Source organism: Stigmatopora argus, chromosome 5, assembly GCF_051989625.1.
Source record: "Stigmatopora argus isolate UIUO_Sarg chromosome 5, RoL_Sarg_1.0, whole genome shotgun sequence".
Taxonomy (NCBI): Eukaryota; Metazoa; Chordata; class Actinopteri; order Syngnathiformes; family Syngnathidae; genus Stigmatopora; species Stigmatopora argus.
In genome coordinates, this window is record NC_135391.1 from 21,367,501 (window position 1) to 21,394,963 (window position 27,463).

At 42.9% G+C, this 27,463-nt stretch overlaps 1 protein-coding gene across 4 annotated transcripts in view; it reads left to right on the forward strand.

Annotated features, from left to right (window-relative positions):
• Positions 1–15,946, forward strand: part of LOC144073906 (ral guanine nucleotide dissociation stimulator-like) — a 122,265-nt gene extending 106,319 nt beyond the window's left edge. For all 4 annotated transcript variants that reach the window (XM_077599840.1, XM_077599842.1, XM_077599839.1 and 1 more), the window contains one exon: positions 15,401–15,946. In XM_077599840.1, the coding sequence (XP_077455966.1) occupies positions 15,401–15,576 (176 nt within the window). In that variant the 3' untranslated portion in view covers positions 15,577–15,946. The remainder of the gene's footprint in view (positions 1–15,400) is intronic.
• The last annotated feature ends 11,517 nt before the right edge of the window (positions 15,947–27,463 follow it).

A 27,463-nucleotide genomic window follows, 5' to 3' on the forward strand; every position in this document is an offset into this window, starting at 1 on the left:
TCCCCCCTGAAGTAACTAAAATAATTTTCTTTAAACACATCAATTTGTATCCCTCCTTTTCAGGTTTTAGAATACAATTATCATCATCAGTTACTGATTCACAGGGTATGGAAAATAACAAAGTCACTTGTCAAGGCAGAGGCGAAAACTCAAGTTTACTCAGCGGTACTTGAGAAAAAAATTACTCTACGGCCCTCTTAATGAGCGAACACAATTTTTAAGTCAAGACAAGTATATTTATCCAGAGGACTCCACATCCGAGGATTCGTCACACTTTGGAGGAGTCCAAGAATCTCCAGCATAGTTTGTCATGCTGTGGTACTGTATGTCACTGTAAGCTACCAGCATGTGCTGGATAGTGTTTTGAATCATAGCTTTCATACAAGGGATTACACACATTAAGAAAATACAGAATAGTAGTAAAACCGCAAGAAAGGGAGTTGCAAATTTAATCAGAATAGAGAACCATGACCCGGTTGTTAACCACAGCGATACACCTACGGCTGAGTGATCCTGGGCCATGGTGTTGGCTAGGGCTTTCATTTCAGCTATGGCACGATTTATGTTACCTTCGTCACCGGTTTCATCTGGGATGAAGGTGCAACAGTGTTCTCCAACTATGGCACACACACCTCCATCCTTGGCTGTTATCAAATCTAGGACCATCCGGTCTTGCAACTCCATTTCTCTAAGGCAGGGGTGTCAAACCAGTCCTCAAAGGGCCGCAGTGGGTGCAGGTTTTTATTCCAACTCAACAAGAGGATACCTTATGTAAGTGTAATCAGTTAATTAAAGTCAGGTGCTATTTATTTTAGAAGACACCTGATTGGTTAAAATGTCGGCACTGGATCAGTTGGAACAAAGACCAGGACCCACTGCGGCCCTCGGCGGAATCGGTTTGAGACCTCTGCTCTAAGGGCTTTCAATTCATCTGCTATACCTTGTAGGGCCTTGACTGTTTGGTTAATGAACAGTCCCATGCGATAATTCAATGTCTCTACATGGAGCATAAATTTACCTACTCCAAGCTGGGGAAGTAGTGACAATATGATTTTTTGGGGGGTGGACCATAATTTATGATCATCAGGAACATCACTGCCCCAAATTGAATCATGTGGTTTGAATTGCACTGGTGTTAATCTCTTATTTCTTACTGGTATTTTCACTCCCCTTAAAAGGAATGCATCTTGGACCATCTGCACCATTGCACAACAACCTTTCCATGCTGTGGTCAAACTCAAATACACTGTATACACACATCCAATACCCATCATCTTGAGGATCAGTGCCCATCAAATCAGGGACAGTGTAATAGTCCCTGCAGGTGGCACCCAGGGGTGCTCTTGTGGCATTGAACCTGGCTTTGTTAGTGGTGTCTCGTGTGCATGGGGTAAGTACCTCACTACAGTATTACATGGGGCCTTCTACCGGCCTAGAGTTGCTCCAGAATGCCATGTTACTAGCGAAACACAGCCTTAAAATCGCGTGGGAATGGGACGTTGTTTAACATATCTAGATTTGTCCAATCATAGTTCAAGAACCTTGTGAATTTTCTACCTATTAAAGGTGGCACAGTGGCATCAATCTCGGGAACTATAGATCTAATTACATTTTCTAGGTACCGTGATCTCAGGATGTCGGGATACCATAGAGGTGTGTAGGTGTTAAAGGCATAGGGGTCAATTGGCTTGGGATACACTGGTGGGGTACCTGTGGAATAGGGCATACGACTACACACAACAACTTTCTTTTACACCAGTTAGTTTTTTCTGAAATACCATGAAATTATACCACATATTTTCTTCATAGTGGTTCTTTGGATTGTTCTTTTCATACCACTTCACTCTCCTCTGTGACAGGGGCACGGCATCGTCTCGTTTTTCAACTCGAATCTCTGGGGGTGGGGCATTAAGCCACACCCAGGCTGCCACCGACAGTACAGTCACTGTGATGAGGGTGGCAACAGCTTTCATTTTGGCTTCTGTGTGAGGGTGCAAAGACTATGAGAGGTCAAGGTTAGGTGAGGGGTGCTCGTGGCAGGTGAGCAGACGTCAGATGAGTTTTTCACGAACAAGGGTTTTGGCACCATCCAACTTCTGTAGCGAGGACCAGGACTTCCTTTTTATGACTCAAATCAGGATCTGGTCACCAGGCTTCACCACCTCCTGTAAGGGAGACAAAGGGGATAGCGGCAGCTTACATGTATTTTGGACAAGTTTTTCTCTAAACATTTTTACCATCCACTCTGTGAGTGGATCTGCCTCACCCTTAGTCTCTTGCCATAGTTCACCTTCCCATAGGGGAAGTTGAAATGGTCTTCCATGAACTATCTCAAAAGGTGTTAATCCCGAGCTAGTTGGTACTATTCTCATATATGTTTTGACCAGTGATAGGCATTCTGGTCATGGCTTTTTTGTCTCTTCCATGGTTTTCTTAAGCCTTAGTTTTACTGTACCATGTGTTCTCTCTACCAGTCCCACGCTATGCGGATGGTACGAGCAGTGGTTTTTTAGACTTATTCCTAGGTGTTTTGCCATGTGTTGTACTATGCTGTTTACAAAATGAGCTCCATTGTCACTCCAGATGATTCTGGGGATCCCATGTTCTGGGATTATGTGTTTACAGATGGCTTTAGCCACTGTCAATGCGTCTGGTGATTTTGAGGGGACTATTTCAGTCCATTTTGAGAATGAGTGAATCAAGACTAAACAGTATTTATACTGGTTGCTTCTGGATAATTCAATGAAATCCATGTGTATAATTTCAAATGGGTAGGTACCTTTTGGGCATTGGCCTCGTTTGGGCCTGAGGTTACCTTGCACATTATGTCTGCAACAAATTAAGCAGTTCTTACAAAAAATTTAAAGTAGGTATTTAGATCTGTTGGCACATGGAACACACGCTGTACCATATTAATCATTCCCCCTGTTGAGATATGAGCCTTCCCATGGCTCAATTTTGCTACCATTTGGAATAAATTCTTAGGTAAGCATGGTAGGCCTTTTGTTGTGTATAGGCCGTCTTCAGACTGTTCTGCCCCTTCATGTATCCATGCATCTTTTTCTTTTTGTGGTGCAATGTTTTGCATATCAATTAATACTGTTTTTGGGATTGACTCACTTTTTTGTTGTTGTTGTTGTGTATACTGTGCAGTAAGTGTTTGTGCTGCATCTTTAGCTGCTGTATCTGCTCTAGCATTTCCTCTACTAATTCTGTCGCTGCTGTTAGTATGTGCCTTACATTTGCATACAGCTATGTGGCTTGGAAGTAGTACTGCGTTAAGTAATTGTTTCAGCAGTTCGGCATGTTCTACTGATTTGCCTGTGGATGTTTTCATCCCTCTTCTATTCCATTGTGCAGCAAATACATGTAGAGTGGAGTGTGCATATTGGCTGTCTGTATAAATGGTGACCTTCTTACCTTTAAACAATTTGCATGCCTTTGTCAATGCTTTTGCCAATGCTATAATTTCTGCACCTTGAGCTGAGAGATTAGATGGCAATTATTCTGCACATAAGACTTTGTTGTCTGTGATGACTGCGAATCTTACTTGATTTTTTCCTTGTTCTGATTTGGATGCTGATCCATCTACGTCAGGGGTCCCCAAACTTTTTCTTGTGAGGGCCACATAACTTTTCCCTTCTCTGATGGGGGGCCGGTGTCAGTTTGTAACAGAAAAAGTGTGACGATCGTAGGGGAGCTTAATTTTTTTTTTAATTGTTTTCCAGAAAGCCACACATAACCAAATAACCCTTTCCAGGTTCTTTACAGAAAAAAAGTCAGGAAACATATAATAACACTATTAATGAAATAAATAATAACTAAATAACCCTCTCTGAGTTCTTCACAGAAAAAAACAGGAAATAAATAACACTATTTATGAAATAAATAATAACTAAATAACTCTCTCTGGGTTCTTCATAGAAAAAAAAGCCATGGAACATTAACTTTCTGTTGTGCCATGCACAATCTTCTCCCTTTGCTCTGAAGTTTATGCACGACACCACAACCGTCATTACAGAATCCCACGTCAACATTTTGCAGCACAGTGCTTGGTCGTGAATTTGGCAGTGGACTCGTAGCGGGGCGGTGAGACCCCTTTTTTCCAACTCCCGGTTCATGCGTCCCATTATTAGACCGCGAGTTTCTGCCACCATGCTAGGAGCCCCGTCAGTCGTGATGCTAGCTAGCTTTGACCAGTCCAGGTCCAACTTCTCCATGGTTTGGCACACTTTGTCAAAAATATCCTCTCCCGTTGTAGTCCCTTTGAGACTTTGGAGGGCTGCCAGATCCTCGCAAATCTCAAAGTTTGCGCTAACTCCACGAATAAAAATGAGCAGTTGCGCTGTGTCTTGCACGTCCGTGCTTTCATCCAGTGCTAATGAAAAAAAGTCAAATTATTTCGTCTTCTGTTGCAGCTGGGCATATACATTACTCCCGATTTCTTCAACGCGTCTGGTCATTGTACTCACCGACAGACTTACGGCATTAAATGCATCTTTCTTCTCGGGACACACCTCCTCCGCGACAGTATCCATACATTTCTTAACAAACTCTCCGTCAGTGAAAGGCTTACCGCTGCTTGCTATCAATTTAGCAACCCAAAAGCTGGCCCGAACGGATGCCTGGTTCTGCTGAGATAGTAGTCCACTTTTTCGCTTTGAGAGTTTGTCTGCTCGTATTTGGCCTTGCAATCTATCGTACTTGTCTTTGTGACGGGATTCATAGTGTCGGCAAAGATTGTATTCTTTGAATACCGCCACCGTCTCTTGACAAATGAGACAAACAGCCTTTTCTTTGCATTGAACAAAAAAATAATCGTTTGTCCACTCCAGGTTAAATTCCTTGCATTCTGAATCAATTTTCTCTCACCTAACTTTTTCGCCATTATTCCGTTCTCAAACAGGTTGCAGTTTTAATATGCTTGAATAGTCCGCGATGGTCCCAGGGCTCCGCCCTCACCTGCGATCGTCCAGATGTCTCGGTAACACTGCTCGTGCATGCAACGGTGGACGTGCCCGCATGCATCAAAGGGAAACACTCTCCCCGCGCGTGTCACCAAAGAAGCAATGTGAAGGCCCGCTTCACTGGGATGATTTGTGGGCTCAGCAGGGGTGCAATGAACCAAACACACATGAACAACATGTGCCGGCGGGCCGCATCTCCCCCCCAACCCCCCCGCCCCCAAAAAATCCGATAGTGTCTCTGGTATTGTTCAGAGGGCCGGTCCAAATGTGCCGGCGGGCCATATTCGGCCCGCGGGCCGTAGTTTGGTGACCCCTGATCTACGTATACATAAGTGCTGTCTGGAATAGGAGTATCTTTGAGATCTGGTCTTGGTTTGCAGCTTTCGCTGGTTCTTTCATCACATTGGTGTGGATCTCCATCTTCTTCAGTTGGTATTAACGTTGCTGGGTTCAAGGTATTGCATTGCTTAATGGTGAAATGGGGTTGCAATAACGATGTAGCTGTTATGACTAGGTGTCTTGTTGGTGACAGGAACGACATTTTGGTTTGTGTTATCAGTAGATCCACTTCATGGGGAACTTGGAGTGTGAGTGGATGGAACAGTACAAGTTCAGCTGTCATCTGGACGGCAAATGCTGCTGCGCACACTGCTCGTACACGGAGGTAGAGCACCTGCAACTGGGTCCAGTCGTTTTGAGTAGAACGCTACTGGTTTCATCTTTGTTCCATGTGGTTGTAGTAACACTGATGTCATGAATGTTCCTTTGCAAGTCACTGTTCGGGTGAATGGTTTTTCATAGTCAGGAAGCGCTAGGACTCCTGATTCCAAGATTTGTTGCTTCACTTCCATGAAAGTTTGTTTTCCTTCTTCAGTCCATGTTACTGGGTCTCTCATTGTCATCTCAGTAGCATAGATCATGTCTAGCAGTGGTTGAGTTAGTTCTGCATAGTTTGGAATCCAACTCCTGCAGTAGTTAGTTAGGCCTAAGAAGGCCATCATTTGTTTTTTCGTCTGTGGTTTCGGACATTGCTGGATGGCTTCTCGTCTTCCATCCGTTAGTTCCCTTCCTTTCTGTGAGACTCGGTGTCCCAGGAAGATGACTGACATCTGACAGTACTGCAGTTTCTTCAGCGACGCCTTGTTCCCAGTTTGCTCCAGATGTTTGAATAATCTGATCGCTTCTTCTTTGTTTTCCTCTTCTGTGGGACTGGCTATCAGTATGTCGTCTACATATACTAGGATCTGTGTGGTGTCTTTATGTTCATGCTGATTTATACATGCTGCAATCTCTTGTGAGAATATTGTGGGGCTGTCCCAGAACCCCTGTGGCAGCCTTGTGTATGTGTATTTGGTTCCTTCGAACGTGAAACCAAACCAGTCTTGGGCTGTTTTGTGTAATGGAACAGAGAAAAATGCATTGCTTAGATCAATCACTGTAAAGAATTTCTGATGTGGTTTTAACTCGTTCAACAATATGTGTGGGTCTGGTACACAGGGTGGTCTGGATTTCACTGCGTCATTGACCTGTCTTAGGTCCTGGACCAATCTCCATGTTCACGTCTCTGTTTTCTTCACGGGAAAGATAGGTGTATTACATTCGCTTGATGGACTCTTAATTAGAATGCCTGCTTCGAGCATTTCTTTAATTACTGGTCTGATGCCATCTATAGCATCTGGTTTAAGGTGGTATTGTTTGGCTTGTGGTCGATATGATGTCTTCGGCTCAATTCTTACTTCCTTTGCTGTGGTCATTTTTCCTACGTCTGCTTTTGATTTGGACCACAGTGAACTCGGTACTGTAGGGAAATCTTCAGCTTGTAGCAGTATGTAGTCTTGTCATGCAGTCAAATGCGTTTTCGGACTTGCTTGAGTCATCCACTTCAGCTTATGTCTTGTCACTGTTCCATATGGGGTGTTTGTCAGTACACTGACTGTGGGAGTCTGATGTGACCACGACTCCTCGCTTCTGGTCTCCAAGAATTACACCATGTGTCCTAGGTCTTTCCAGGACCTGTGGGGTTTTCTCTTTATGGACACATGGGGTGTTATCTCAAACTGTAGCAGTTTTTTTCCGCTTGAGGCGGCAGGTCCACTGAGGTGGCCGCATCTCCCTCTGCCGTGGAGTACAGGTACTCCAGTCGAACTAGTTGGGGTCCCAGTCGCTCAAACTGTTTAACAAATTTTGGTCTGGCTTTCCCAAACTTATTGGTGATGTGTAGTGGCGAGTGGGTTTGTGTTTGGCCATTTAAATTTTCGACTTTGGATTATAATTGTCGGATTACAGATGAGGGCCCCTGTGTTGCTAAATCTAGGGAGTAGAACGTATGAGGTTCCTCTTGATCTTCGACTACTTGGATTTCCGCTTCTTCCCACCTGTGTACTGGTTTCATAACATCATCCGTGGGGATAAGGCTGATTCCCAGTTTACGGAGTAGATCTCTTCCCAGGAGGTTCACAGGACAGTTCTTACTCAGGACAAACTTTGCTTCATTATTTCGTCCATTTTCATCTGTTATTTTTGTTTTCTTCGACTTCTTCAATAGCTCCATGTGTCCTCCTGCTCTATCACAGTGTTCCATTCCTTTCCTGGTACCAATCCTGGCACTTTGTCTTTGATGACTGATTTATCTGCTCCAGTGTCGCATAAGAATCTTACTGGTGTTTGACTTTGTCCCACCAATAAGGTGTAGCATGGTTTGCTGTCTCTGTCCCAGAGGGTGGCCATGATTTTGGTTAAGTCTAACACTTCTACTGGCGAGCAGGGGGTTTCTTCGTCCTCCCCAGTCGCTTTCTTCAGTTTCCTCTTCCGTGTTAGGCTTCCATTTCTCTTTCCTCTGTCGTCATTCTTGATATTGATTTTCAGGGTTGAACGGTGGGGGTCTCTGGTTCCCCTTAAGTGGACTTCTGCAGTCTCGAGCAAAGTGTCCTTTCCTTCCACAATTGTAACACTTGTCATCTGGGTTTGCTTTTCTTGGTGGGCCGTGTCTTCCTCGGCCTCTTCCTCTTCCACGTCCTCGTTGGTAGAATACTTCTGATGACCCTTGGTTCACCAAAGAGGCCATGGCTTGGGTCAGAGTATAAACTCCTGAGCTTACCTGTTTTTGGCGGTGTCTCTCCTCGGCATGAATCGCCCACTCCATTAGTTGATTCATTGGCATGGTTCGATATGTGACACAGTATTTCTGCACAAACCCTTTGATTTGGGGCTGGAGCCCTTCCAGGAACCCTTGTCTCAATTGGGCTTGGTACGCCCCTTGCTCATTTTGGTCTTCTGTTATCCCACTGTGAATTTTGAACACTTCTTCAAATCTTGCTCTGAATTTATGAATTCCTTCTCCTTGTTCCTGTCTTGCGGCTTTGATTTTGTCATAGCATGGTGTTGGGCGCCACGTGTCTCGAACCCGGGTCAGGACTCTTTCCACCAGCTGCGTTAGGTCTTCTGAATCATGGGGGTGGATTTTTCCTTAGTTGTTTCTTTCGTCAAAGTTTCCTCTTACTCTGGCCCAGTTGTGTCCCAGACTCATGGTGAATGCCTTTCTTGTCTCAGCTCCATTCAGGTGGAAACTTTGTCTCAGCTGTTCAAAATTATTGGACCATTCAATTGGGTTCTTTATTGGGTCTCCCAGTCCTTTGCATGTTTCGGTGCATTCGGACTCGGTCCATGGACGGTGGACGAGAATAGTTTGATCGCGATCTCCGTTCACTTGGAAGTGTGGGTTTGCAACTCCAACCATGGGATACATTTGGCTTGGTGGTGCCCATGGCTGTGGGTCAGCGTGAGGTCCTTGAAATGCTATCAAGGAAGGGTAGAGTTGTCCCCCCCCTTTTTTCTTTTTGTGCTCTCGTCTGCATTTTGATGACTCCTGCTGGTCCTGCAGGGACATCTGTGGGCTCTGGCTCGTCCCTCCTTGCTTCATCGTGTGGTATGCAAGAGACATTTTGTAACTTGAGATGGTGCTCTTGTGTGTGCATTTGAGGCCCCCCTGCTTCCACATTGTGATCCTGGCTTGTAAAAGGAGCCTGGTACGGTCTGTTGCCGGAGCGGGGGGCTGAGGAGGGGGCCAGTGTTTCTTCATGGAGTCTAATATGAATCAAAGCTGTCATACTTGTTTTTTGTTCAGCTTGTTTAATTTTCTTCATAATTTTTTGTTTATGTCTTAATTGGGCCTGAACGATCCAAACTTGAATATCTTGAAGCTCTCTACATATCTTCTCCTTTTTCCATTTTCAACAGCTTTCTCCACTTGTAATTTCCGCTTTATGGCCTGTAATGCTCTTCCAACAGTCTCCCATCCCACTCCTTATTCTTCCTCCACTTTTCCATATAAGTGCAATTATCAGTAAAATGTTTAAGCATAAACTTCATGTAGATTGGGACTTTGCTGCTTTTCAATCCCATTTTTGGAAACTTTTCTTTTGTTTGAAGATTCTTTTTTATTTTTTAATTATATTTGTATATTCCGCTATTCCCGTAACGCATTTATGACTTTTAATTTATGGCGGTGTTTACTCACCTTCTCTAGGGACGTCCCATTTAATTTACTATCTTATTTACCCGCCAAAGTAGTCGTTTATACTCTTGTTTTGCGCGGCAAACGTCGTGATTTACGAGCGTGTCACAAGTGCTCTGGTTTGAATTTCTCCTTATGAAGATTACTTGCAAGTTTTATAGTTATAATTCTATATATTTTATCTTTATATTGAGCTCTTTCATTCTCTTGGCACAGTATAACAATATTTTTCTTCTATATTTTTAACACAACCCTCGAAGTCCCTGGGCAGGGGAGGCGCTACCTCCTCCTCTGTCTGCCTGTTGTTGTTCAGGCAGACCTCGTGGCATCCAAAAAAGCAGGGCCTTTCTTGGGGATAGGCCGACACAGCCTCAATCCTGCTGCATACCTTTACGTAATTCTCCGACACACAGAGAACGCTTCCTCGACTCACAGGGAACAGTATACGCAACTTTTTCTCCGACGAATGGAGCATTTTCCTTTCTCACAGGGAAATGGGGCCTTATGCTGGGTTGGATTCTACAAATTAATTTTAAAAGTGCCTTACCGCTCAAATGCGCTCTGCGTCCGGTGGGATGGATTCGCTTCCTTCTTCTGGACAGCGGAAAATCGATCACCCTTCTCCTCAATGGGGAAACAGCTGACGTCAGTTTTATGGATTAATTCTCCGCGATCCAAAATCAAGATGTGAATCCTCCAGGGTTTCGGGCACCAGAATGTTGGGGCTACTTGCCAACACTTAAATAAACTCGAACACAAGAGCACACATTGAGACAGAAAGAATGAAATTTAAAGCCGCGTCTGCAGAGGCGGGGGAAAGCAACAATTCAGATGCCGGAGAATGTGACTACTCTCCAGGCTCCTCCAAGCTATTTCCCGCCAAAAAGCTGCTTCAACTGTGTTTTTAATAGAGATAGGACAAGTCATAAAAATGGGAGGTGTTGATACAAATGAAGGAGGTGGAGTACAAAAGGTGAAGTGCACATTTTAACCAATAGGTGTAAATAAAATTCTATTCTAGTAACTTTTAATACATCAGAGTGCAAAAGTGTGCAAGATTAAATATAAGAATACAATTCATATTTAACACTTCTTTTTCTTGTTTATTAACTTCAAGGACCCTAGTTACAATGGACGCCTCAACTCTCAAGGGAAGGGTGGGAAACAGAAGTGAGACGTCAATATAGTCAAAACAAATGAAGGTTTGAAATTCATGTTAGCTCAAGGTGTTTTGAATCTTCTTTTTTTAGTCCACTCCAAGCAGTCCAAGGTCCAAGGCGTTTTGGTGTTTAGTCTACCTATAGTTCTCAGGAGCAAAGCATTTACTTTGTTGCAAGCAACCATATTATAATAATATGAAACTAAGTTTAATAGTAAAGCAGAGCATATTCTTAATTGCAAGCAAATATATAATCACGTGAAACTAATAATCCTCTAATGAGAATGAGCAAAGTTTAATAGTAAAGCAAAGCATTCTTCATTGCAAGCAAATATATAATAATGCAGTGGCCGTCGGTGCATTTTCTCATAGCGCCTTCAACGTATCAATCCAACCCTCAAAAACTATTTTATGGCTATAAAACCTCTACTGCAGCTAGAGCTGCGACACATAAAAAATAATCAATAAATCAATGCACAAAAATGGGGTAAAATCCACTTCCTAGCAGCATTTCATGATTAAATCCAAATACTGGAGCTTTTCACACATTAAAACCAGACCAGGGGGGCGATTTTCGCAGGAAAAGATAGCGATGAACGCCAATGGCGTACGGGCAAATATTGCCCGAAAATGGGGTAAAATCCAGCCGAAAACAGCATTTATTGATTAAATACAAATACTGGAGCTTTTTAGACATCAGAACCGGGCCCGGAGTATCATTTCCCCGGTAAAGCAGACACCTGCCACCTCCAGAAGTTCTCTGACGACACCGCTATTGTTGGACGAGTGACGGACGGGAACGACCTGGAGTACAGGGGAGTCATCACAGCCTTTGTTGACTGGTGTAGGCAAAACCACCTCTACATCAACACCAGTAAGACAAAGGAAATGGTCATCGATTTTCGGAGGAATCCTCAACAGCCCACTCAGGTGAACATCCAGGGTACAGACATTGAAATCGTGGAGAATTTTAAGTACCTGGGTGTTCACCTCAACAACAAACTAGACTGGTCCACAAACACAGATGCCCTGTACAAAAGGGGCCAGAGCCGCCTCTACCTACTGAGGAGTCTACGGTCCTTTGGAGTGTGCAGGACACTGCTGAGGACTTTCTACGACACTGTGGTGGCCTCTGCAGTGTTTTATGCAGTGCTTTGTTGGGGATGCGGGAGCACGGAGAGGGACAGGAACAGGCTGAATAAGCTGGTCAGGAGGGCCAGCTCTGTTCTGGGCTGTCCTTTGGACTCTGTGGAGGAAGTGGGAGAGCGGAGGATGCTGACCAGGATGATGTCCATCATGGACAGCACCTCCCACCCCCTGCATGAGTCTGTGGAGTCCCTCCGAAGCTCCTTTAGCAATAGACTGCGGCACCCTCATTGCAGGAAGGAGCGCTTCCGCAGATCCTTCCTCCCATCAGCTGTCAGGCTCTTTAACAAAAAAATGGCTGTGTGTTAAGACCTACCGTATGCATGCATGTACATTTATGTGTATGTATGTATGTATATATGTCCTAAGCAACACGCTTATTTAATTATATATTTATTCATGTATTTATTTCTTGACCTACTTATTACCTATCTATTTATGTCTAAAATGCCTTTCCTATTCCTGCATCCTCACCCTCTTGCCACTGGAACAACGAAATTTCCCGAATACGGGATGAATAAAGTTATCCAATCCAATCCAATCCAAAAAGACAGCGATGAACATCGATACGTCCATACGTGAAATGACAAAAAATGCACTAAAATTAGGTAAAATCCACTTCCTAGCAGCATTTATTGACTGAATACAAATACTGGAGCTTTTGAGACATTACAACCAGGCCAGTGGGGTGATTTCCTCGGGAAAAGACAGCGATGGACGTCAATGGCGAAACGGCAAAAATTAAACTGGGGTAAAATCCACATCCTAGCAGCATTTAGTGATGAAATACAAACACTGGAGCTTTTCAGATATCAGAACCGGAAATATTATTTAGGAATATAGCCATATTATACTCACCAAAAATTCTTTTTAACTGTACACAATATCCATCCTCCTTTCTTTCTTCCCTCTTTCCTATCGCCCTCGAAGCCAATGATGAAAGTCGAGCCTGGCCTGTCATATTTCCGACATAGTCCGTTTTGAAAATGGCTTTAAATCAACACAACAATATTCTATTTGCTTGTGCAGTAAGTTAGCGCACTGAAAGTGCCGCACACACCATTTTCCCGTCTGTAACAGGCTTGCTAGCTTAGGAGTTGACCGCCCTTTCTTAATGATGTCCATTTTTTTCTGGAAAAGTCCGTCTGGAAAATAGCTTTGTGAGCAAACAGAATCCATTTGTTTTTGCTTCTGTCGGCCATTGTGGGTGGAGTTTGCGATCTCGGCTGCCTCGGGTACTGCTTTGGCCCGCCTACTAGCCAATCATAGTTGGTGAAAGCAATGACATATCCCAGCCAGCAAAATGCTAATGCGTATGAAAAAGCATTGTGGGGTTGCCAACTCGAAATCTGATTGGTTAAAAGCAACAGTCTAGTTTAATGCAGCAGAGCCCGCAGAACTGATTGTGAAGGCTTTGAGGCAGATCTGATCTGGCAACAAATAATGGCTGAAATGTGATTGGTTAAATGCTTCAATATGAAAACACACATCTGGAAGCCGTGCAACCAGGGGGAAAAGCAATGAAAGGAAGCTAACAGACCATTTGGAATAATAAGTATTGATGGACAAAATATAATATGATTCAGATATTTCTTAGGCCAGCAGAGAAGGCCTTGAAGGCCCTGACGGCCCGCCACTGAAATGTAAAACTAATAATCCTAACAAGGTGGAAATCGCAAACAAAATGGTGTCCGGACAGTCTAATATTGAGCAGTGTAGTTACATACCTTACATCCGCCAGAGGTTGCCCATTAAGATCACACTCTTTTAGGTATAGAAAAGCCGCTTTAATCGTGGTGACCACGCACAGGTCGAAAAAACAGTCATCTGCCCCTGAGTCAATCAGAGCAGTAACTTTGAAGTTAATTTCCCCATACAACACTACCCCTGGCAATTGCAGCGTGAGTCTCCTGACGTCGTAGTTCCTTTAGCATACCGTGTGGGGACTCACATGAAGGATTGAAGCCATTCTGTAGCCTCGTCCTTCCTCCTTGACCGCGAGGAACTTTGTGGGATGTAGATCCACCGCGATGCGAGCGTGTCACAGATGGCCACCTGGTGGCCCGGCAACCCACAATTTAGGTATAAACCCGCTGGTCTCCTCGTCCGTTCTGCCGCCGAGAGAAGTCCTCCGCTGAATTGTGTGGGCTACTCTCCAGTTGAGGCCAAACCCCGCGCCGGCGCCGAGACAATTGGCGACACTCTAGCGCTGTCCACCCATTAGCAGTCGTGCAGCTCCCCGTCGAAGGTCTCCGACAGCTCCAGCACTCGCCGGTACGCCCCTGCAGCCGATTATCCAGCTGGAGGGTCAAAGCGATCAACTCCTACAGCCCAGGCGAGTTGTTCCGTGTAGCCAGCTCATCCTTGATAGCAGGAGAAAGTCCACACCAAAAGATGCTGTGTCATCATATCCGCACCATTATTTTGAATTTAACTGTACGCCACTATGCAATGAAAAATATTTGTAAGAGGTTTGAAGGAACAAAATGAACACAGCAACTTCAGGGCTTTAATTTGGAGATAAAGTTAATTAGATGGCATAGTCCAAGAGGGTAACATGTCCTATATTGACAAGGCAAATGGCTTGGGAAGGTTTTGTTGTATTAAATGATGAGCTGTAGTTGTACACAGCCTGTCTTATCTGTAATACTTTAAGAATGTTGAAAAACGGTGACAGGATTTTAACATGCCAGGAGGTACTGATGCCTGTGTATATGTCAATCAACCTACAACAGAAAATAGTGTGAAGGCTTGATTGCTGTTTGTACTTATAATCTCTGAAAAATATGACTGCCTTGTATCCTTCATTCCCTGGTTGTAGTTGTGAACTCTCTTTGTAGACTTCATAAAATATCCGGGGGTCTGTGTTTTCTCCACCTGCATTCGGCTCTTCTGCAAACTTGTTCCGTCTTAAAACCATTGTGGCATTTCTACAGTGACCTCTTATCGTGACATAATCTTTGTCGTAATTGGGGCAATAGTGTCAACAGAGCTGCCAACTTCTCTGGAATTTCAGGAGTGTACTCCGAACACGTAACGCAATCTCCGGGACTCCTGACAACCTTCCTAAACTCTGGAAATCCAAAACATTTTCACCCCCCCAAAAATGTAAGCAACCATTTTGGAAAAGTGCCAAATTTCCAGTTTAAATGGCTCGAAATTCACACAATCGCTACGACATCCGCCATCCCATGCTATTACTAAGCTACCTTGACTTAGTTGAGTTTCTTTTAAAAACAACATTTCCAGGTTGTGTTTCCTAATACAATACCTGATTAAGAGTGATTTGTCAACGAGAGATCTATTATTTAGCAGAGCTAACTGTAAATCTCAGCCAACCTCCATGATAACTACCTTAACTCACTGGTTGCCATGACGAAAATAAACATCCAAAACCATTTTTCCTTGAAACAAGAGTTAACAGTGAATAACCTCTGCCAGCCCTTCCATTCAAAATTGATTGGATGTGTATCTCAATCAATGGCAGTGAAATATGAACATAGACTGTCATCTCTCACCAGTTGAAATAGATTCAGCTATTGTCGTCAATGGCAGCCAATTTGTTAACAGCTCTCTGGTAGCAATTGTGATATTTTACCATCTTTCTTTGTTCAGAACTTCGCATCCCTGCCAATGCCAATGTTTTCTACGCCATGAACTCCAGCGCCAACTACGACTTTGTACTGAAGAAGCATGGCCTGACTCGCCCCGTGCGCACCAAGAATGTGGCCAGCTCCACGCTGCCTCGCATGAAACAGAAGGGACTGAAGATAGCCAAAGGGATTTTCTGAGTGCTGTGGGAAGTGAGAATGCCATCTTAGCACTTGGTCCCGAGCTTTTCGAGGCCAAACTAAGTCAACTACTTGTTTACATAAGGTAACCAGAAATGTTGTCGCACTTTAGGATTTTTGTAAAGCATTTTGACCCATAGTTTTGACACGCAGTCAAATGGACGTCGCACTATGGACAGGATTGGGATATTTTGGATTTTCCTTTTTTACAGCAACTAAGCGATCTTGTGGATGCCCATTGTGTTGACACATTGTCAAAACAGAAGTTCTTTGTAGGCAAGATGTATATATATATATACATATGTACATATATATACATATATATATATACATATATATACATACATATATACATATATATACACATACATATATATACATATATACATACATATATATATATATATATATATATACATACATATATATACACATATATATACATACATATATATATATATACATATATATATCTATACATATATATCAGTGGCGGTCCGTGAATTTCCTAGCGACGCCTTCAGCTGTCGGAATCAATCCAACCCTCAAAAACTATTTTATGGCTATAAAACCTCTACTGCAGCTACAGCTGCGACACATAAAAAATCATCAATAATAACTTAATACAATTGAAATATTATTTCGGAATATAGCCATATTTTACTCACCAAAATCCATCCTTTTCATGTGTCATTTTCCCTTAAATAGAAGGAACCGTGTGTACTCAAGGGTTTCCAAAAACGACAAGGTAAGGTGTGGCCACTTCATTGTGTAGAGGTTTGTTCACCTGCCTGCCATGTGGGCAGGTGTGGTTCGGATCCCGGTTGGGAAACAATTTCCTTTAAATATTTCTGTATATATATATATATATATATATATATATATATATATATATATATATATATATATATATATATATATATATATATATATATATATGTGTGTGTAGTCAACACTTTCCAATAATGTCGAGGTAAAATGTGGCCACTTCATGGTGTAGTGGTTCTGTTACCTGCCTGCCATGTGGGCAGACAGGGTTCAAATCCCAGTTGATAATCATTTTTCCCTTAAATAAAAACAACCGTGTGTAGTCAAGACTTTCCAAAAATGAAAAAGTTAAGTGTGGCTACTTCATGGTGCAGAGGTTTGTTCACCTGACTGCCATGGCAGTTGTGGTTCAAATCCCAGTTGGGAATTATTTTTCCCTTAAATAGAAACAACCTTGTGTAGTCAAGACTTTCCAATAATGATAAAGTAAAGTGTGGCCACTTCATGGTGTAGAGGTTCGTTCACCAGACTGCTGTGTGGGCAGGCAGGTTTCGAATCTCGGTGGACGATGAACCATTTTGCCATTAAAAAGACTTAGTCATTCAGTCTTTCCTTAAATAAAAGCACCAAATGACCATATATAGGTGGGCCGCCTCATGGTGTAGTGGGTCAGTCACCTGCCTGCCATGTAAGAGAGGGTTCACGTCCCAGTGTCGCCACTCAGCCGAGAGCTGACTGGCAAACACCACCAAAGACTGACCGGAAAACTTGTTTTGCTGAAAAAAATGACTAAGTCTTTATTTTAATGAAAAAAGGATTACACATTTACTAAACTACATAGTGTAGTGATCAGGCAAACGAGAGCGGGATTCGTATCCCAGCCTCCCACATCACAGTCAGGTGAACTAATCTCCACACCACAAATAGGCCACACTTTACTTTGTCATTATTGGAAGGTCCTGACTACAAATATATAGAAACAACTAAGGGAAAATGTTTCCCGACCAGGATTCGAACCCCAGCTGCCCACATGGCAGTCAGGTGAACAAAACCCTACGCCAGGGGTCCCCAAACTTTTTCCTGTGAGGGCCACATAACTTTTCCCTTCTCTGATGGGGGGCCGGTGTCAGTTTGTAACAGAAAAAGTGTGACGATGGTAGGGGAGCTTAAATTTTTTATTGTTTTCCAGAAAGCCACACATAACCAAATAACCCTTTCCAGGTTCTTTACAGAAAAAAAGTCAGGAAACAAAAAATAACACTAATAATGAAATAAATAATAACTAAATAACCCTCTCTGAGTTCTTCACAGAAAAAACAGGAAATAAATAACACTATTTATGAAATAATTAATAACTAAATAACTTTCTCTGGGTTCTTCAGAAAAAAAGCCATGGAACATTAACTTTCTGTTGTGCCATGCACAATCTTCTCCCTTTGCTCTGAAGTTTATGCACGACACCACAACCTTCATTACAGAATCCCACGTCAATACTTTGCAACAAAATGCTTGCTGGTGAATTAGGCAGTGGACTCGTAGCGGGGCAGTGAGACCCTTTTTTTCCAACTCCCGGTTCATGCGTCCTATTAGACCGCGAGTTTCGCCCACCATGCTAGGAGCCCCGTCAGTCATGATGCTAGCTAGCTTTGACCAGTCCAGGTCCAACTTCTCCATGGTTCGGCACACTTTGTCAAAAATATCCTCTCCCGTTGTAGTCCCTTTGAGACTTTGGGGGGCTGCCAGATCCTCGCATATCTCAAAGTTTGCGCTAACTCCACGAATAAAAATGAGCAGTTGCGCTGTCTTGCACGTCCGTGCTTTCATCCAGTGCTAATGAAAAAAAGTAAAATTCTTTCGTCTTCTGCTGCAGCTGGGCATACATTACTCCCGATTTCTTCAACGCGTCTGGTCATTGTACTCGCCGACAGACTTACGGCATTAAATGCATCTTTCTTCTCGGGACACACCTCCTCCGCGACAGCATCCATACATTTCTTAACAAACTCTCCATCAGTGAAAGGCTTACCGCTGCTTGCTATCAGTTTAGCAACCCGAAAGCTGGCCCGAACGGATGCCTGGTTCAGTTGAGCTTGGCGTACAAATGTATTCTGCTGAGATAGTAGTCCACTTTTTAGTTTTGAGAGTTTGTCTGCTCATATTTGGCCTTGCAAGATATCATACTTGTCTTTGTGACGGGATTCATAGTGTCGGCGAAGATTGTATTCTTTGAATACTGCCACCGTCTCTTGACAGATGAGACAAACAGCCTTTTCTTTGCATTGAACAAAAAAATAATCGATTGTCCACTCCAGGTTAAATACCCTGCATTCTGAATCAATTTTTCTCTTACCTAATTTTTCGCCATTATTCCGTTCTCTCTTTGACAAATTCTGCATTTTTTTTTCCAAAAAGGAAATAAATCCAATAGCATCTCTGGTATTGTTCAGAGGGCTGGGCCAAATGTGCTGACGGGCCGTATCCGACCCGCGGGCCGTAGTTTGGTGACCCCTGCTCTACACCATGAAGTAGACATACTTAAATTTTTCATTATTGGAAAGTCTTGACCACAAATATATACACCTGCAAGAAGGCAATGACGTATCCCTACGCCTGCGAGAAGGCCTTGGTGTTACAAAATTGAATTCTGATTGGTTAAAGCAACAGTCTTATCGACGCGTGTTTAATGCAGCAGAGCCTGCAGAACTGATTGTGAAGGCCTTGTGGCAGATTTCCGACCCTGGCAACAAATAATGGCTGAAATGTGATTGGTTAAATGCTTCAATATGAAAACACACATCTGGAAGCAGTGCAACCAGCGGGAAACAATGAAAGGAAGCTAACAGACAATTTGGAATTATTTCATAAGTCTTGATGGACAAAATATAATATGATTCAGATATTTCTTAGGCCAGCAGAGAAGGCCTTGAAAGCCCTGACAGCACACCACTGATATATATATATATATATATATATATATATATATATATATACATACACATACATATATACATATATATATATATATATATATATACATACATACATATATACATATACATATATATATATACCGTATTTTCACGCCTATAAGGCGCGCATAAAAGTAAAAAAAAATCTCCAAAATAGACAGGGCGCCGTATAATCAAGTGCGCTTTATATATGGACCAATACTAAAATTGTTATCACGATAAAATAAAATAAATCAGTCAATAGGACAACTACGGAAACCAGCCCCCGACTCTACTATTTTCCCGTAGATAAAGTACTGCGCAGTGACTGCTGGGATATAGAGTTCTTAATACACCCAGTTCTTCAATACAGTTAGTATGATGGCAACTACACTAATTTGGTGCTGGCCGTCATTTCGGCTGTATTTACAAAAGAAATCCTGCCGCTAAATGTTGGCGTCAACAGAGCATTCAAAGCTAGACTGTGAACTATGTATATATTATATATAATAACTCGGAGCTTGACGTCATTGCCGGAGGCTTGACCAAAGAATTACAGCCGCTGGACATCGGCATCAACCGGGCTTTCAAATCAAAGTTACGAGCGGCGTGGGAGCAGTGGATGATCGCTGGCGAACACAGCTTCACGAAAAGTGGCAGGCAGCGCCGGGCTTCTTACGCTACGATTTGTCAATGGATCGTTGCCGCCTAGGCGAACGTGTCTGCTTGCACGGTTGTTCGAGCTTTTGCCAAAGCCGGCATAATTTCTAAGGAGCCACATGGAAATTACGGTGACTCTGATAACGAAGAGAGGGGGGGCTGCTATTTGGAAGGCTCGTTTGGGTAATTGTTTAATTCTGACACAGAAGATGAGTTTGAGGGATTTGAAGGTGATGATGACTTGAGTAAATTGTAAAATGTCTAAATAAAGCACAACCGAACTCAGTTTTGCTTCCGTTGCCTTTTTAAAACATGTTTTTAGCATGTGGGTGTAGCGAGGAAGAACTATATTTCCCAGCAGTCACTGCGCACCGGAACCCGGAAATAAGCTGCTTCCGGTAGCCAGCGCTATCGCCAGCCGCTCGGCGTCGCTTGGTGGCGCTCGACGCTCACAAAGGGCGCTCTGCATTATAAGGCGCCCTGTCTATTTTGGAGAATTTTTTTGACTTTTTTTGACTTTTATGCGCGCCTTATAGGCGTGAAAATACGGTACATTTTTTTTGTCGCAACCGAATTGCGGCCGATACTTTCATTTATTTCAAAATAGAGAAAAGATAAAACGATAAACTGCATTTATTTTGACGTCTATGAATGAAATTCAAGGGAAAAAACGTACGTATCTTGCATAAAACGTGAAAAAACTCATGTTCCCGTCACTGCTCGCTTGAAGCACAACCATCTTACCTACATCCCGGGCAGCCATCTTACTTAGGGCGCTGTCGTCTAAACCTATTTAAACGTGCTCTGAATGGCCAGACGCGAGTAGCCTTGAATTTGAAATAAAACAAAATGTCACTTTGATTTTTTTTCGTTGTATTTCTTGTTCGAAACTGACAACTATTGGAGTAATATGACCATCGAAAGAATTGAGATATTTTGACATCAGAATCAATATGTTTGCCACAGCATCTTAAACTGATAAGAAAATTGTAATTTCTGTCATTAGAAAGCATCAGGTTCTCATCAAGATAGACTTATTTCTTTTTTCAAATTGAATAATTTGATATTTTGAGAGAGGCATATTAACTTCCTTATGATATTGACCCTAATAACGTCCTTTTGATTCATACAGTATCTCAGAAATATCACTGATGATTTTTCTTAAGATTTTCCCTTCAAAGTGACACATCAGATCACACCACAGCATTCCAATAGGATTTAAATCTGGACTTAGACTTGGCCTGTTGGTGTGCTTTAGATCTTTGTCATGCTGCATGCTCCAAGAGCGCTGGAGTTTAAGCGCACGAACTGAGGACATTCTCCTTCAACATTTGCTGGTAGACAGCAGAATTCATTCCTCCATCAATTACAGCAAGTTGTCCTGGTCCTGAGGTAGCAGCAGCCCCAGACCATCACACTGCCACCACCATGCTTCACTGTTAGTATAGTGTTCTGCTGATGAAATGCTGTGCCATTTTTTTCGCTAAATGTACCGGGCCGCACACATTCCAACAAGTTCAACTTTGGACTAATCAGACTAAACAGAATATACTTCCAAAAGTGTGGAGGATCCTCATGATGTTTTTCGGCAAACGTAAGACGAGCCTTTATATTCTTTTTGGACAGCAATGGTTTTTGCCTTGTAACTGTGCCATGGATGCCAGCCGGTGTTTTTCTTATAGTTGTGTCATGAACATTGTTACGTTAAATTCGCCGTTGAGCGTGGAAAGTTGAATGACCCAAATGTGGGGAAGCAACCAAAAACAAAGGCATGGAATGCTCTAACAAAAACCTTAATAACTAAGGTAGGAGGGTTGTCAAGAAAAATAACAAGGATTTAGAATCAAAATATTAAAACCAAACCTGACATGGAAGACACTGGGGAAACGAGGGACTTGGAACATGGCATGGCAACATGGAGTAATCCAGACAAGGCAGAGGATCCGACACAGACCATCTTTTTCCAAGATGGCGCCGTTTACGCGGGAGCCAGAGGCAGTAGCTATTTTTTGTGTTTTACAGCCCTTCTATCTTTTTTTTAATTACATTTTAATACTTCTTAATACATTCCTTTTTACTTTACTTTGTACTTTATACTTTTTACTTTAATGTTTTTACAACTTTCCTTGTTCTGTTAGCCTGGCTTCTTTCAGCTACTTCTTTTTTGGAACCATTCAGCCATCCCTACGCTGTAACACACATGGGACTAGCTGTTACAATACGCAGCAGAAGGAGCAACACCTCTGTGCCACCAGAGATTCGGAGCTGGACAAAAGTGCCGGGAGAAGAGGCAACACTGACCATTCCATCGTGGGATAAGATGGAAGAGCTGTCGGAGCTTACCAGCAACGGAGTCGAGGGGCTCTACTCTGTTACTGTTGTCTTCAGCTCCAGACTACTGAGGAACTGTGCGGATAAGCTTGGAAGAGTGACTCTGCATATTCTCTACCTCAGTCACAGTCTGCAGAAGTTCCCCATCTTGTGGAAGACTTCCTGTGTGTGGTTCCAGTTTTTGTCCAACTTTAGGTCTTTTGAGTCCGTATCCGTTTTTGCTACCACAACCAAAATGGCGCCGTTCAAGTGGCAGCCGGTGGCAGTAGCTCCGTCCACTCTTGCTCGTTCTGTGTTTTTGCTGCTTTTCTGTCTTAATGATTTGATTTGGTGATTCTTAATGATCCCATTTACTTTGATTAGCTTTTTACTTTGTGCTTTTGCTTTGTTGTTCTGCGGCCTTTGCAACTGCACTATCTAACTTATAACTATGCCTTTTCTTGCTACTGTCACAATGAAATTTCCCAAATACGGGATGAATAAAGTTATCCAATCCAATCCACAAACACATCGTTTAAATAGACAGACAGGGGTTGATTACAAAATACACACATCTGTTCACCCGAGGGAAGGAAAACCATGAGGGACACAATAGGTGAAACGCATACAATAATCACACGGACAGCACATACAAGGGGTACGCACACACATCCACCCCAACTACACGTGACCCATTGACCTTAACTGAGGCTAGGGAGGCCTGCACTTCTTTTGATGTTTTTCTAGGTTCTTTTGTGACCTCCTGGATGAGTCATTGTCGCACTCTTGGAGTAATTTTATAATAATAATCGGACATAGGCCCTGTCGTCATCAACAACAACAAAAGCCTAATTGTCATCACACCCAGGAACTGCGTATGACGAAATTGGTAGTGCTTCTCCATAAGGTGCGTTTTCTCGGCAAAAGACCCAAATAAGTGATAATGGCTGACCACTCCGGGGAAGGTTTGCCACTGTTCCCAGGTCTCTCCAGTTGTGGATAATGGCTGTGACAGTGGTTTCCTGGAGCCCCCAAGCCTTGGAAATGGCTTTGTAACCTTTTCCAGCTTGATAGAGCTCCGTCCCTTTTTTTTCCTCTTGAATTTCTTTGGATTATGGCATGATGGTCTGATCTTGTAGCCTTGTTGTCTGACACATTCTATTTAAGTGTTTTCTTGATTCAACACGTGGAGGTAATCAGGTGTGGGTGTGGCCTTTGAAATTAAACTCAACTTTCCTACAATTCTGATTAGTCAGAGTTATTTAGTGATTTAAAAAAGGGGGCAATTACTTTTTCACAGAGGGCCAGACAAGTTTGTATTTTTTTTCTGCCTTGGTAAATAAAATCATCATTTAAAAATAGCATTTTCTATTTCCTTGGGTTGTATCTGTGTCATAGTAAAATTTGTTTGACGATATGAAACCTTTGCAGAGCTGCCAACTTCTCTGGAGTTTCCAGAGTTTACCTGGACAAGTAACGCAAACTCCAGGTCTCCTGACAACCTCCCTAAACTCCACACATCCCCCCAAAAATGTCATTGAATTTTTTTAAGCAACCATGTCAGAAAAGTACCAAATTTGCAATTTAAATGCCTCGAAATTCACACCATTGCTACGGCTTTCCCGTCTTACCTCACAATTTGATTCAATTGTACTGTAAACCAGATGCATTCGGTAACACGAGTGCATTGTGATTCATCTGAGTTACAAATTCTGAAAAATGATGTCTTGTGTGTGGCACCTTCCCAGGGGAAGGTCATCCTCCGTGCCGGGGCCGGTTCTCCTCCAAGCCCGCATCTACTCCAAACCCAAATGGCGACCCTAACACAAACAATAACCGAAAACCACCTCAAACCCGTCGAAATCGATTCCGAATCGATTGCAAGGTTGGGCAATCGATTCCGAATCGATTGCAAGGTTGGGCAATCGATTCCACAAAGGGGCCGCAGTGGGTGCAGGTTTTCGTTCCAACCCAAAAGAGGAAACCTTTCCACCAATCTGGTATTTAAGATAATTCAGTCAGTGGATTGCAGTCAGGTGCTTCTTGTTTCAGCAGAAATCTAATTGGTTTAACTGTCTGTGTTTGATCGGTTGGAACAAAGACCTGCATTTACAGCGGCCCTCAAGGACTGGATTGCCCACATTTGCGTCGATTTAAAGTTTTCGTTTTCCTTTTGTTCAAAAGGGAAGTAAGTATTATTAAGGCTGACTAAACCATCAGTCTTCTTATGAACAATTCCTATCATTTCCTATCATGGTTGTTCTAAAGGAAGTAGGTGTACACAGCACTGATAGGTCTTATCAATATGCCTGGGTTTTCATTTTCATGAAACTTCTAATAAGAAACCCAGACACACAGTTTATTGGTTCGTATTCGACGAAATATTCCACGTTGAAGCCGTCTCCAAAAGGACCGACATTTGCACATTGCACAACATGCAAGGATGACTTCAAGCGTGAGACATGGTGGAATTACTGACTGTAAAACGGACATAGAAGGACCCAAACACAAAGATAAACTTATTTTCATTGTGCTGTACTTTTTGAATAGTTTGCCAAAACACAATATTTCAATTAATGTAAAAACATGATAACATCAGTTTAATTTAAATTATCCTACATTATTATTATTATTTTTTACATTTAAGTCGATTTGGTGTGAATCACATTCACTCCCACTCCCGAAAATCTCTGGAAATGGGACAAGGGTACTCCTGAAATAGGGTCGACGGAGGTTGGCAGCTCTGCCATTGTGTTTGATACATTTGCAAAAGACACAGAAATCAGTATATATACATACCATATTTTCTCGCATATTAGCCGCCTTCGCATATAAGCCGTACCCTTAAAATTGCCTTAAAATCGTTGAATATTACAATTTCTCTTGTATAAAATGCACCCTGATTCACAATTTTCACCTCCATATTCATGGTTTCACTTTGAAGTAGAGGTAAGATCGGGCCGAAAAAATCTGGCCCACCCAAACGGGCCCACAGGTTTTAATTTTCGCCCTGGCCCAGCCGAGCAATTAACATGATTTGCAGGCCCAAGCACGAAGCAAACCCATCTCATCTCATTTTCTGAACCACTTTATCCTCATTAGGGTCACGGGGGGTGCTGGAGCCTATCCCAGCTGACTATGGGCCAGAGGCGGGGGACACCCTGGACCCCTGCTTAAGATAGAATCATTTCATTCATCAATTTTCCGTACCGTGTATCCTCACAGGGGGCCCATGGAGCCTATCTCAGCTAACTATGGGGACCCTGAATTGGTGGCTAGCCGATCGCAGGGCACAAGGAGACGGACAACAATGCACACTCACACCCATACCTAGGGGTAATTTAGAGTGTCCAATCAGCCTTCCATGTATGTTCCAAAATACATCCTTACCCGGTAGCGGTGCGTGTTTCCCTGTTCAGTTCTACTGTCTTTAGTTTATCCTTAACTTCTTGCAGCGTTCACTAGACATGTGCAGAGCATGCCCTGCTTCTGCGGTTACGCCTCCAATTGTAATTACATTAGAGCACCTTCTTTGTTTTATCGCAAATTCCAAATTATTAATTTTATAGCAAGTATCGTTTTAGTATACATTTTTATAAATAATATCTCCTGCAGCCGTTGTTGGGGTTAGCTGTCCTTCCACCTAAGCCAGAGCCAAAAGCTGCCTTTCTCTCCCTCTGCCAGCTCTTTTATGGCCTTCCTCGGGTTGCCTCCAATCACCCCTGCGTCCATCAGGAGGCGTGTTGTTGACAGCCCAACGTAGCCTCGGCAGCCAACCTCGATTGGTGCACTTCCAGCCAATTTCCTGGCACTCAGCTGCCAGCTCCAAGTTTTTGTCCTTCTTGCGCTTGAAGCTGGCCTCAATCTGCTCTTGGATTGGAGGACCATACAACAATGTCTGGGCCGAGTGATGTGGTGATGATCTCCGTGGGGAATCAGAGCTGCCTGTTGAGGTCAATCCTCATGTCCCACTCCAGACAATGGGAAAAGGGCCTTAGTCTCTCTCTTGGCCTGGTGTATCCCCCTTCCCCGTTAGTTAATGCATAATACAAAGTGAAGAACAATGGATCCAAAGCAAACAGGTGGAATGAAGAGTTGTGCAAAGAAAAGGCAAACGTTGAGAATCAATATTAAGCGCGAAATAATTGAAAAATATGAGAGTGGGGTACGTGTCACAGAGCTTGCTCGTTGTCATGGATGATATCGTGTCACTTGGAACGTCCTTGAGGCTGGAGGTTAACGGGGCAAATGTGAATAATCTAATCGCCGAGCACCACGAAGAACTGATGACACAGGTTTAATCGAGCTCCAGGAGAGTGAACATTTGGAGGTGTTGCAGGAACTCCGTAGCGAGGAGGAGGTGGAAGAGGGGGGCCGCCTGGCTACAAAGGATATCAAAGACATGCTAGCGAAGTGGCAAGAGTTTTCTGATTTTTTAGAAAAGAGGCACCCTGAGAAGCTAGTAAGTGGTCGCGCGTTATCGTATTGTGAGGACATTTGTGCGCGTCATTTTCGAAATATTTTCAAGGGAAGGCAAAAACAAACAACCCTTGATGCGTTCCTTTTAAAAACTCCCGCTGAAAGTCTGGGTGGAGTCAACCTGGAGAACAAAGGTAAAACAAAATAAAACAAAATTAGAATTCAGTTTTATGGAAAGTTATATTAAACGTACATTTGAGTGTCTGTATATATTAATCCAAGTTAATTAAAATTTGTTTGTTCTGTTGCGAGTGCGTTGCCCTTCTCTCTGTCCCACTCTCTACCCTCTGCGAAATCCGTCTAATTTCAGTTCTATTAAACACATTTTAGTAATATTAAACCACTAGTTATGTGTTACTTTGTTAATAGATGGCGAATTAGAAAAAATAAAACTTTTTTTCCAATCCAATATCCTGTTTATGAGGTTTTTTCAGAGGTTAATTTGTTTTTAGTTCATTTCAACGGGAAACGTTCGTTCGAGTTGCGAGAATATCGACATACGAGCTCAGTCCCGGAACGAATTAAGCTCGTATGTTGAGGTACCACTGTACACCCAGTATGACGGCGAGCACACTAATTTGGTGCTTGCCGTTATTCCAGGTGGATTGACAAAAGAACTCTAGCCGCTAGATTGGCGTCAACAGAGCATTCAGAGCTAGACTGCGCACTATATATATAAATATATAATCAATATTGAGCCGCAACAGCTCTCGCAACTACGG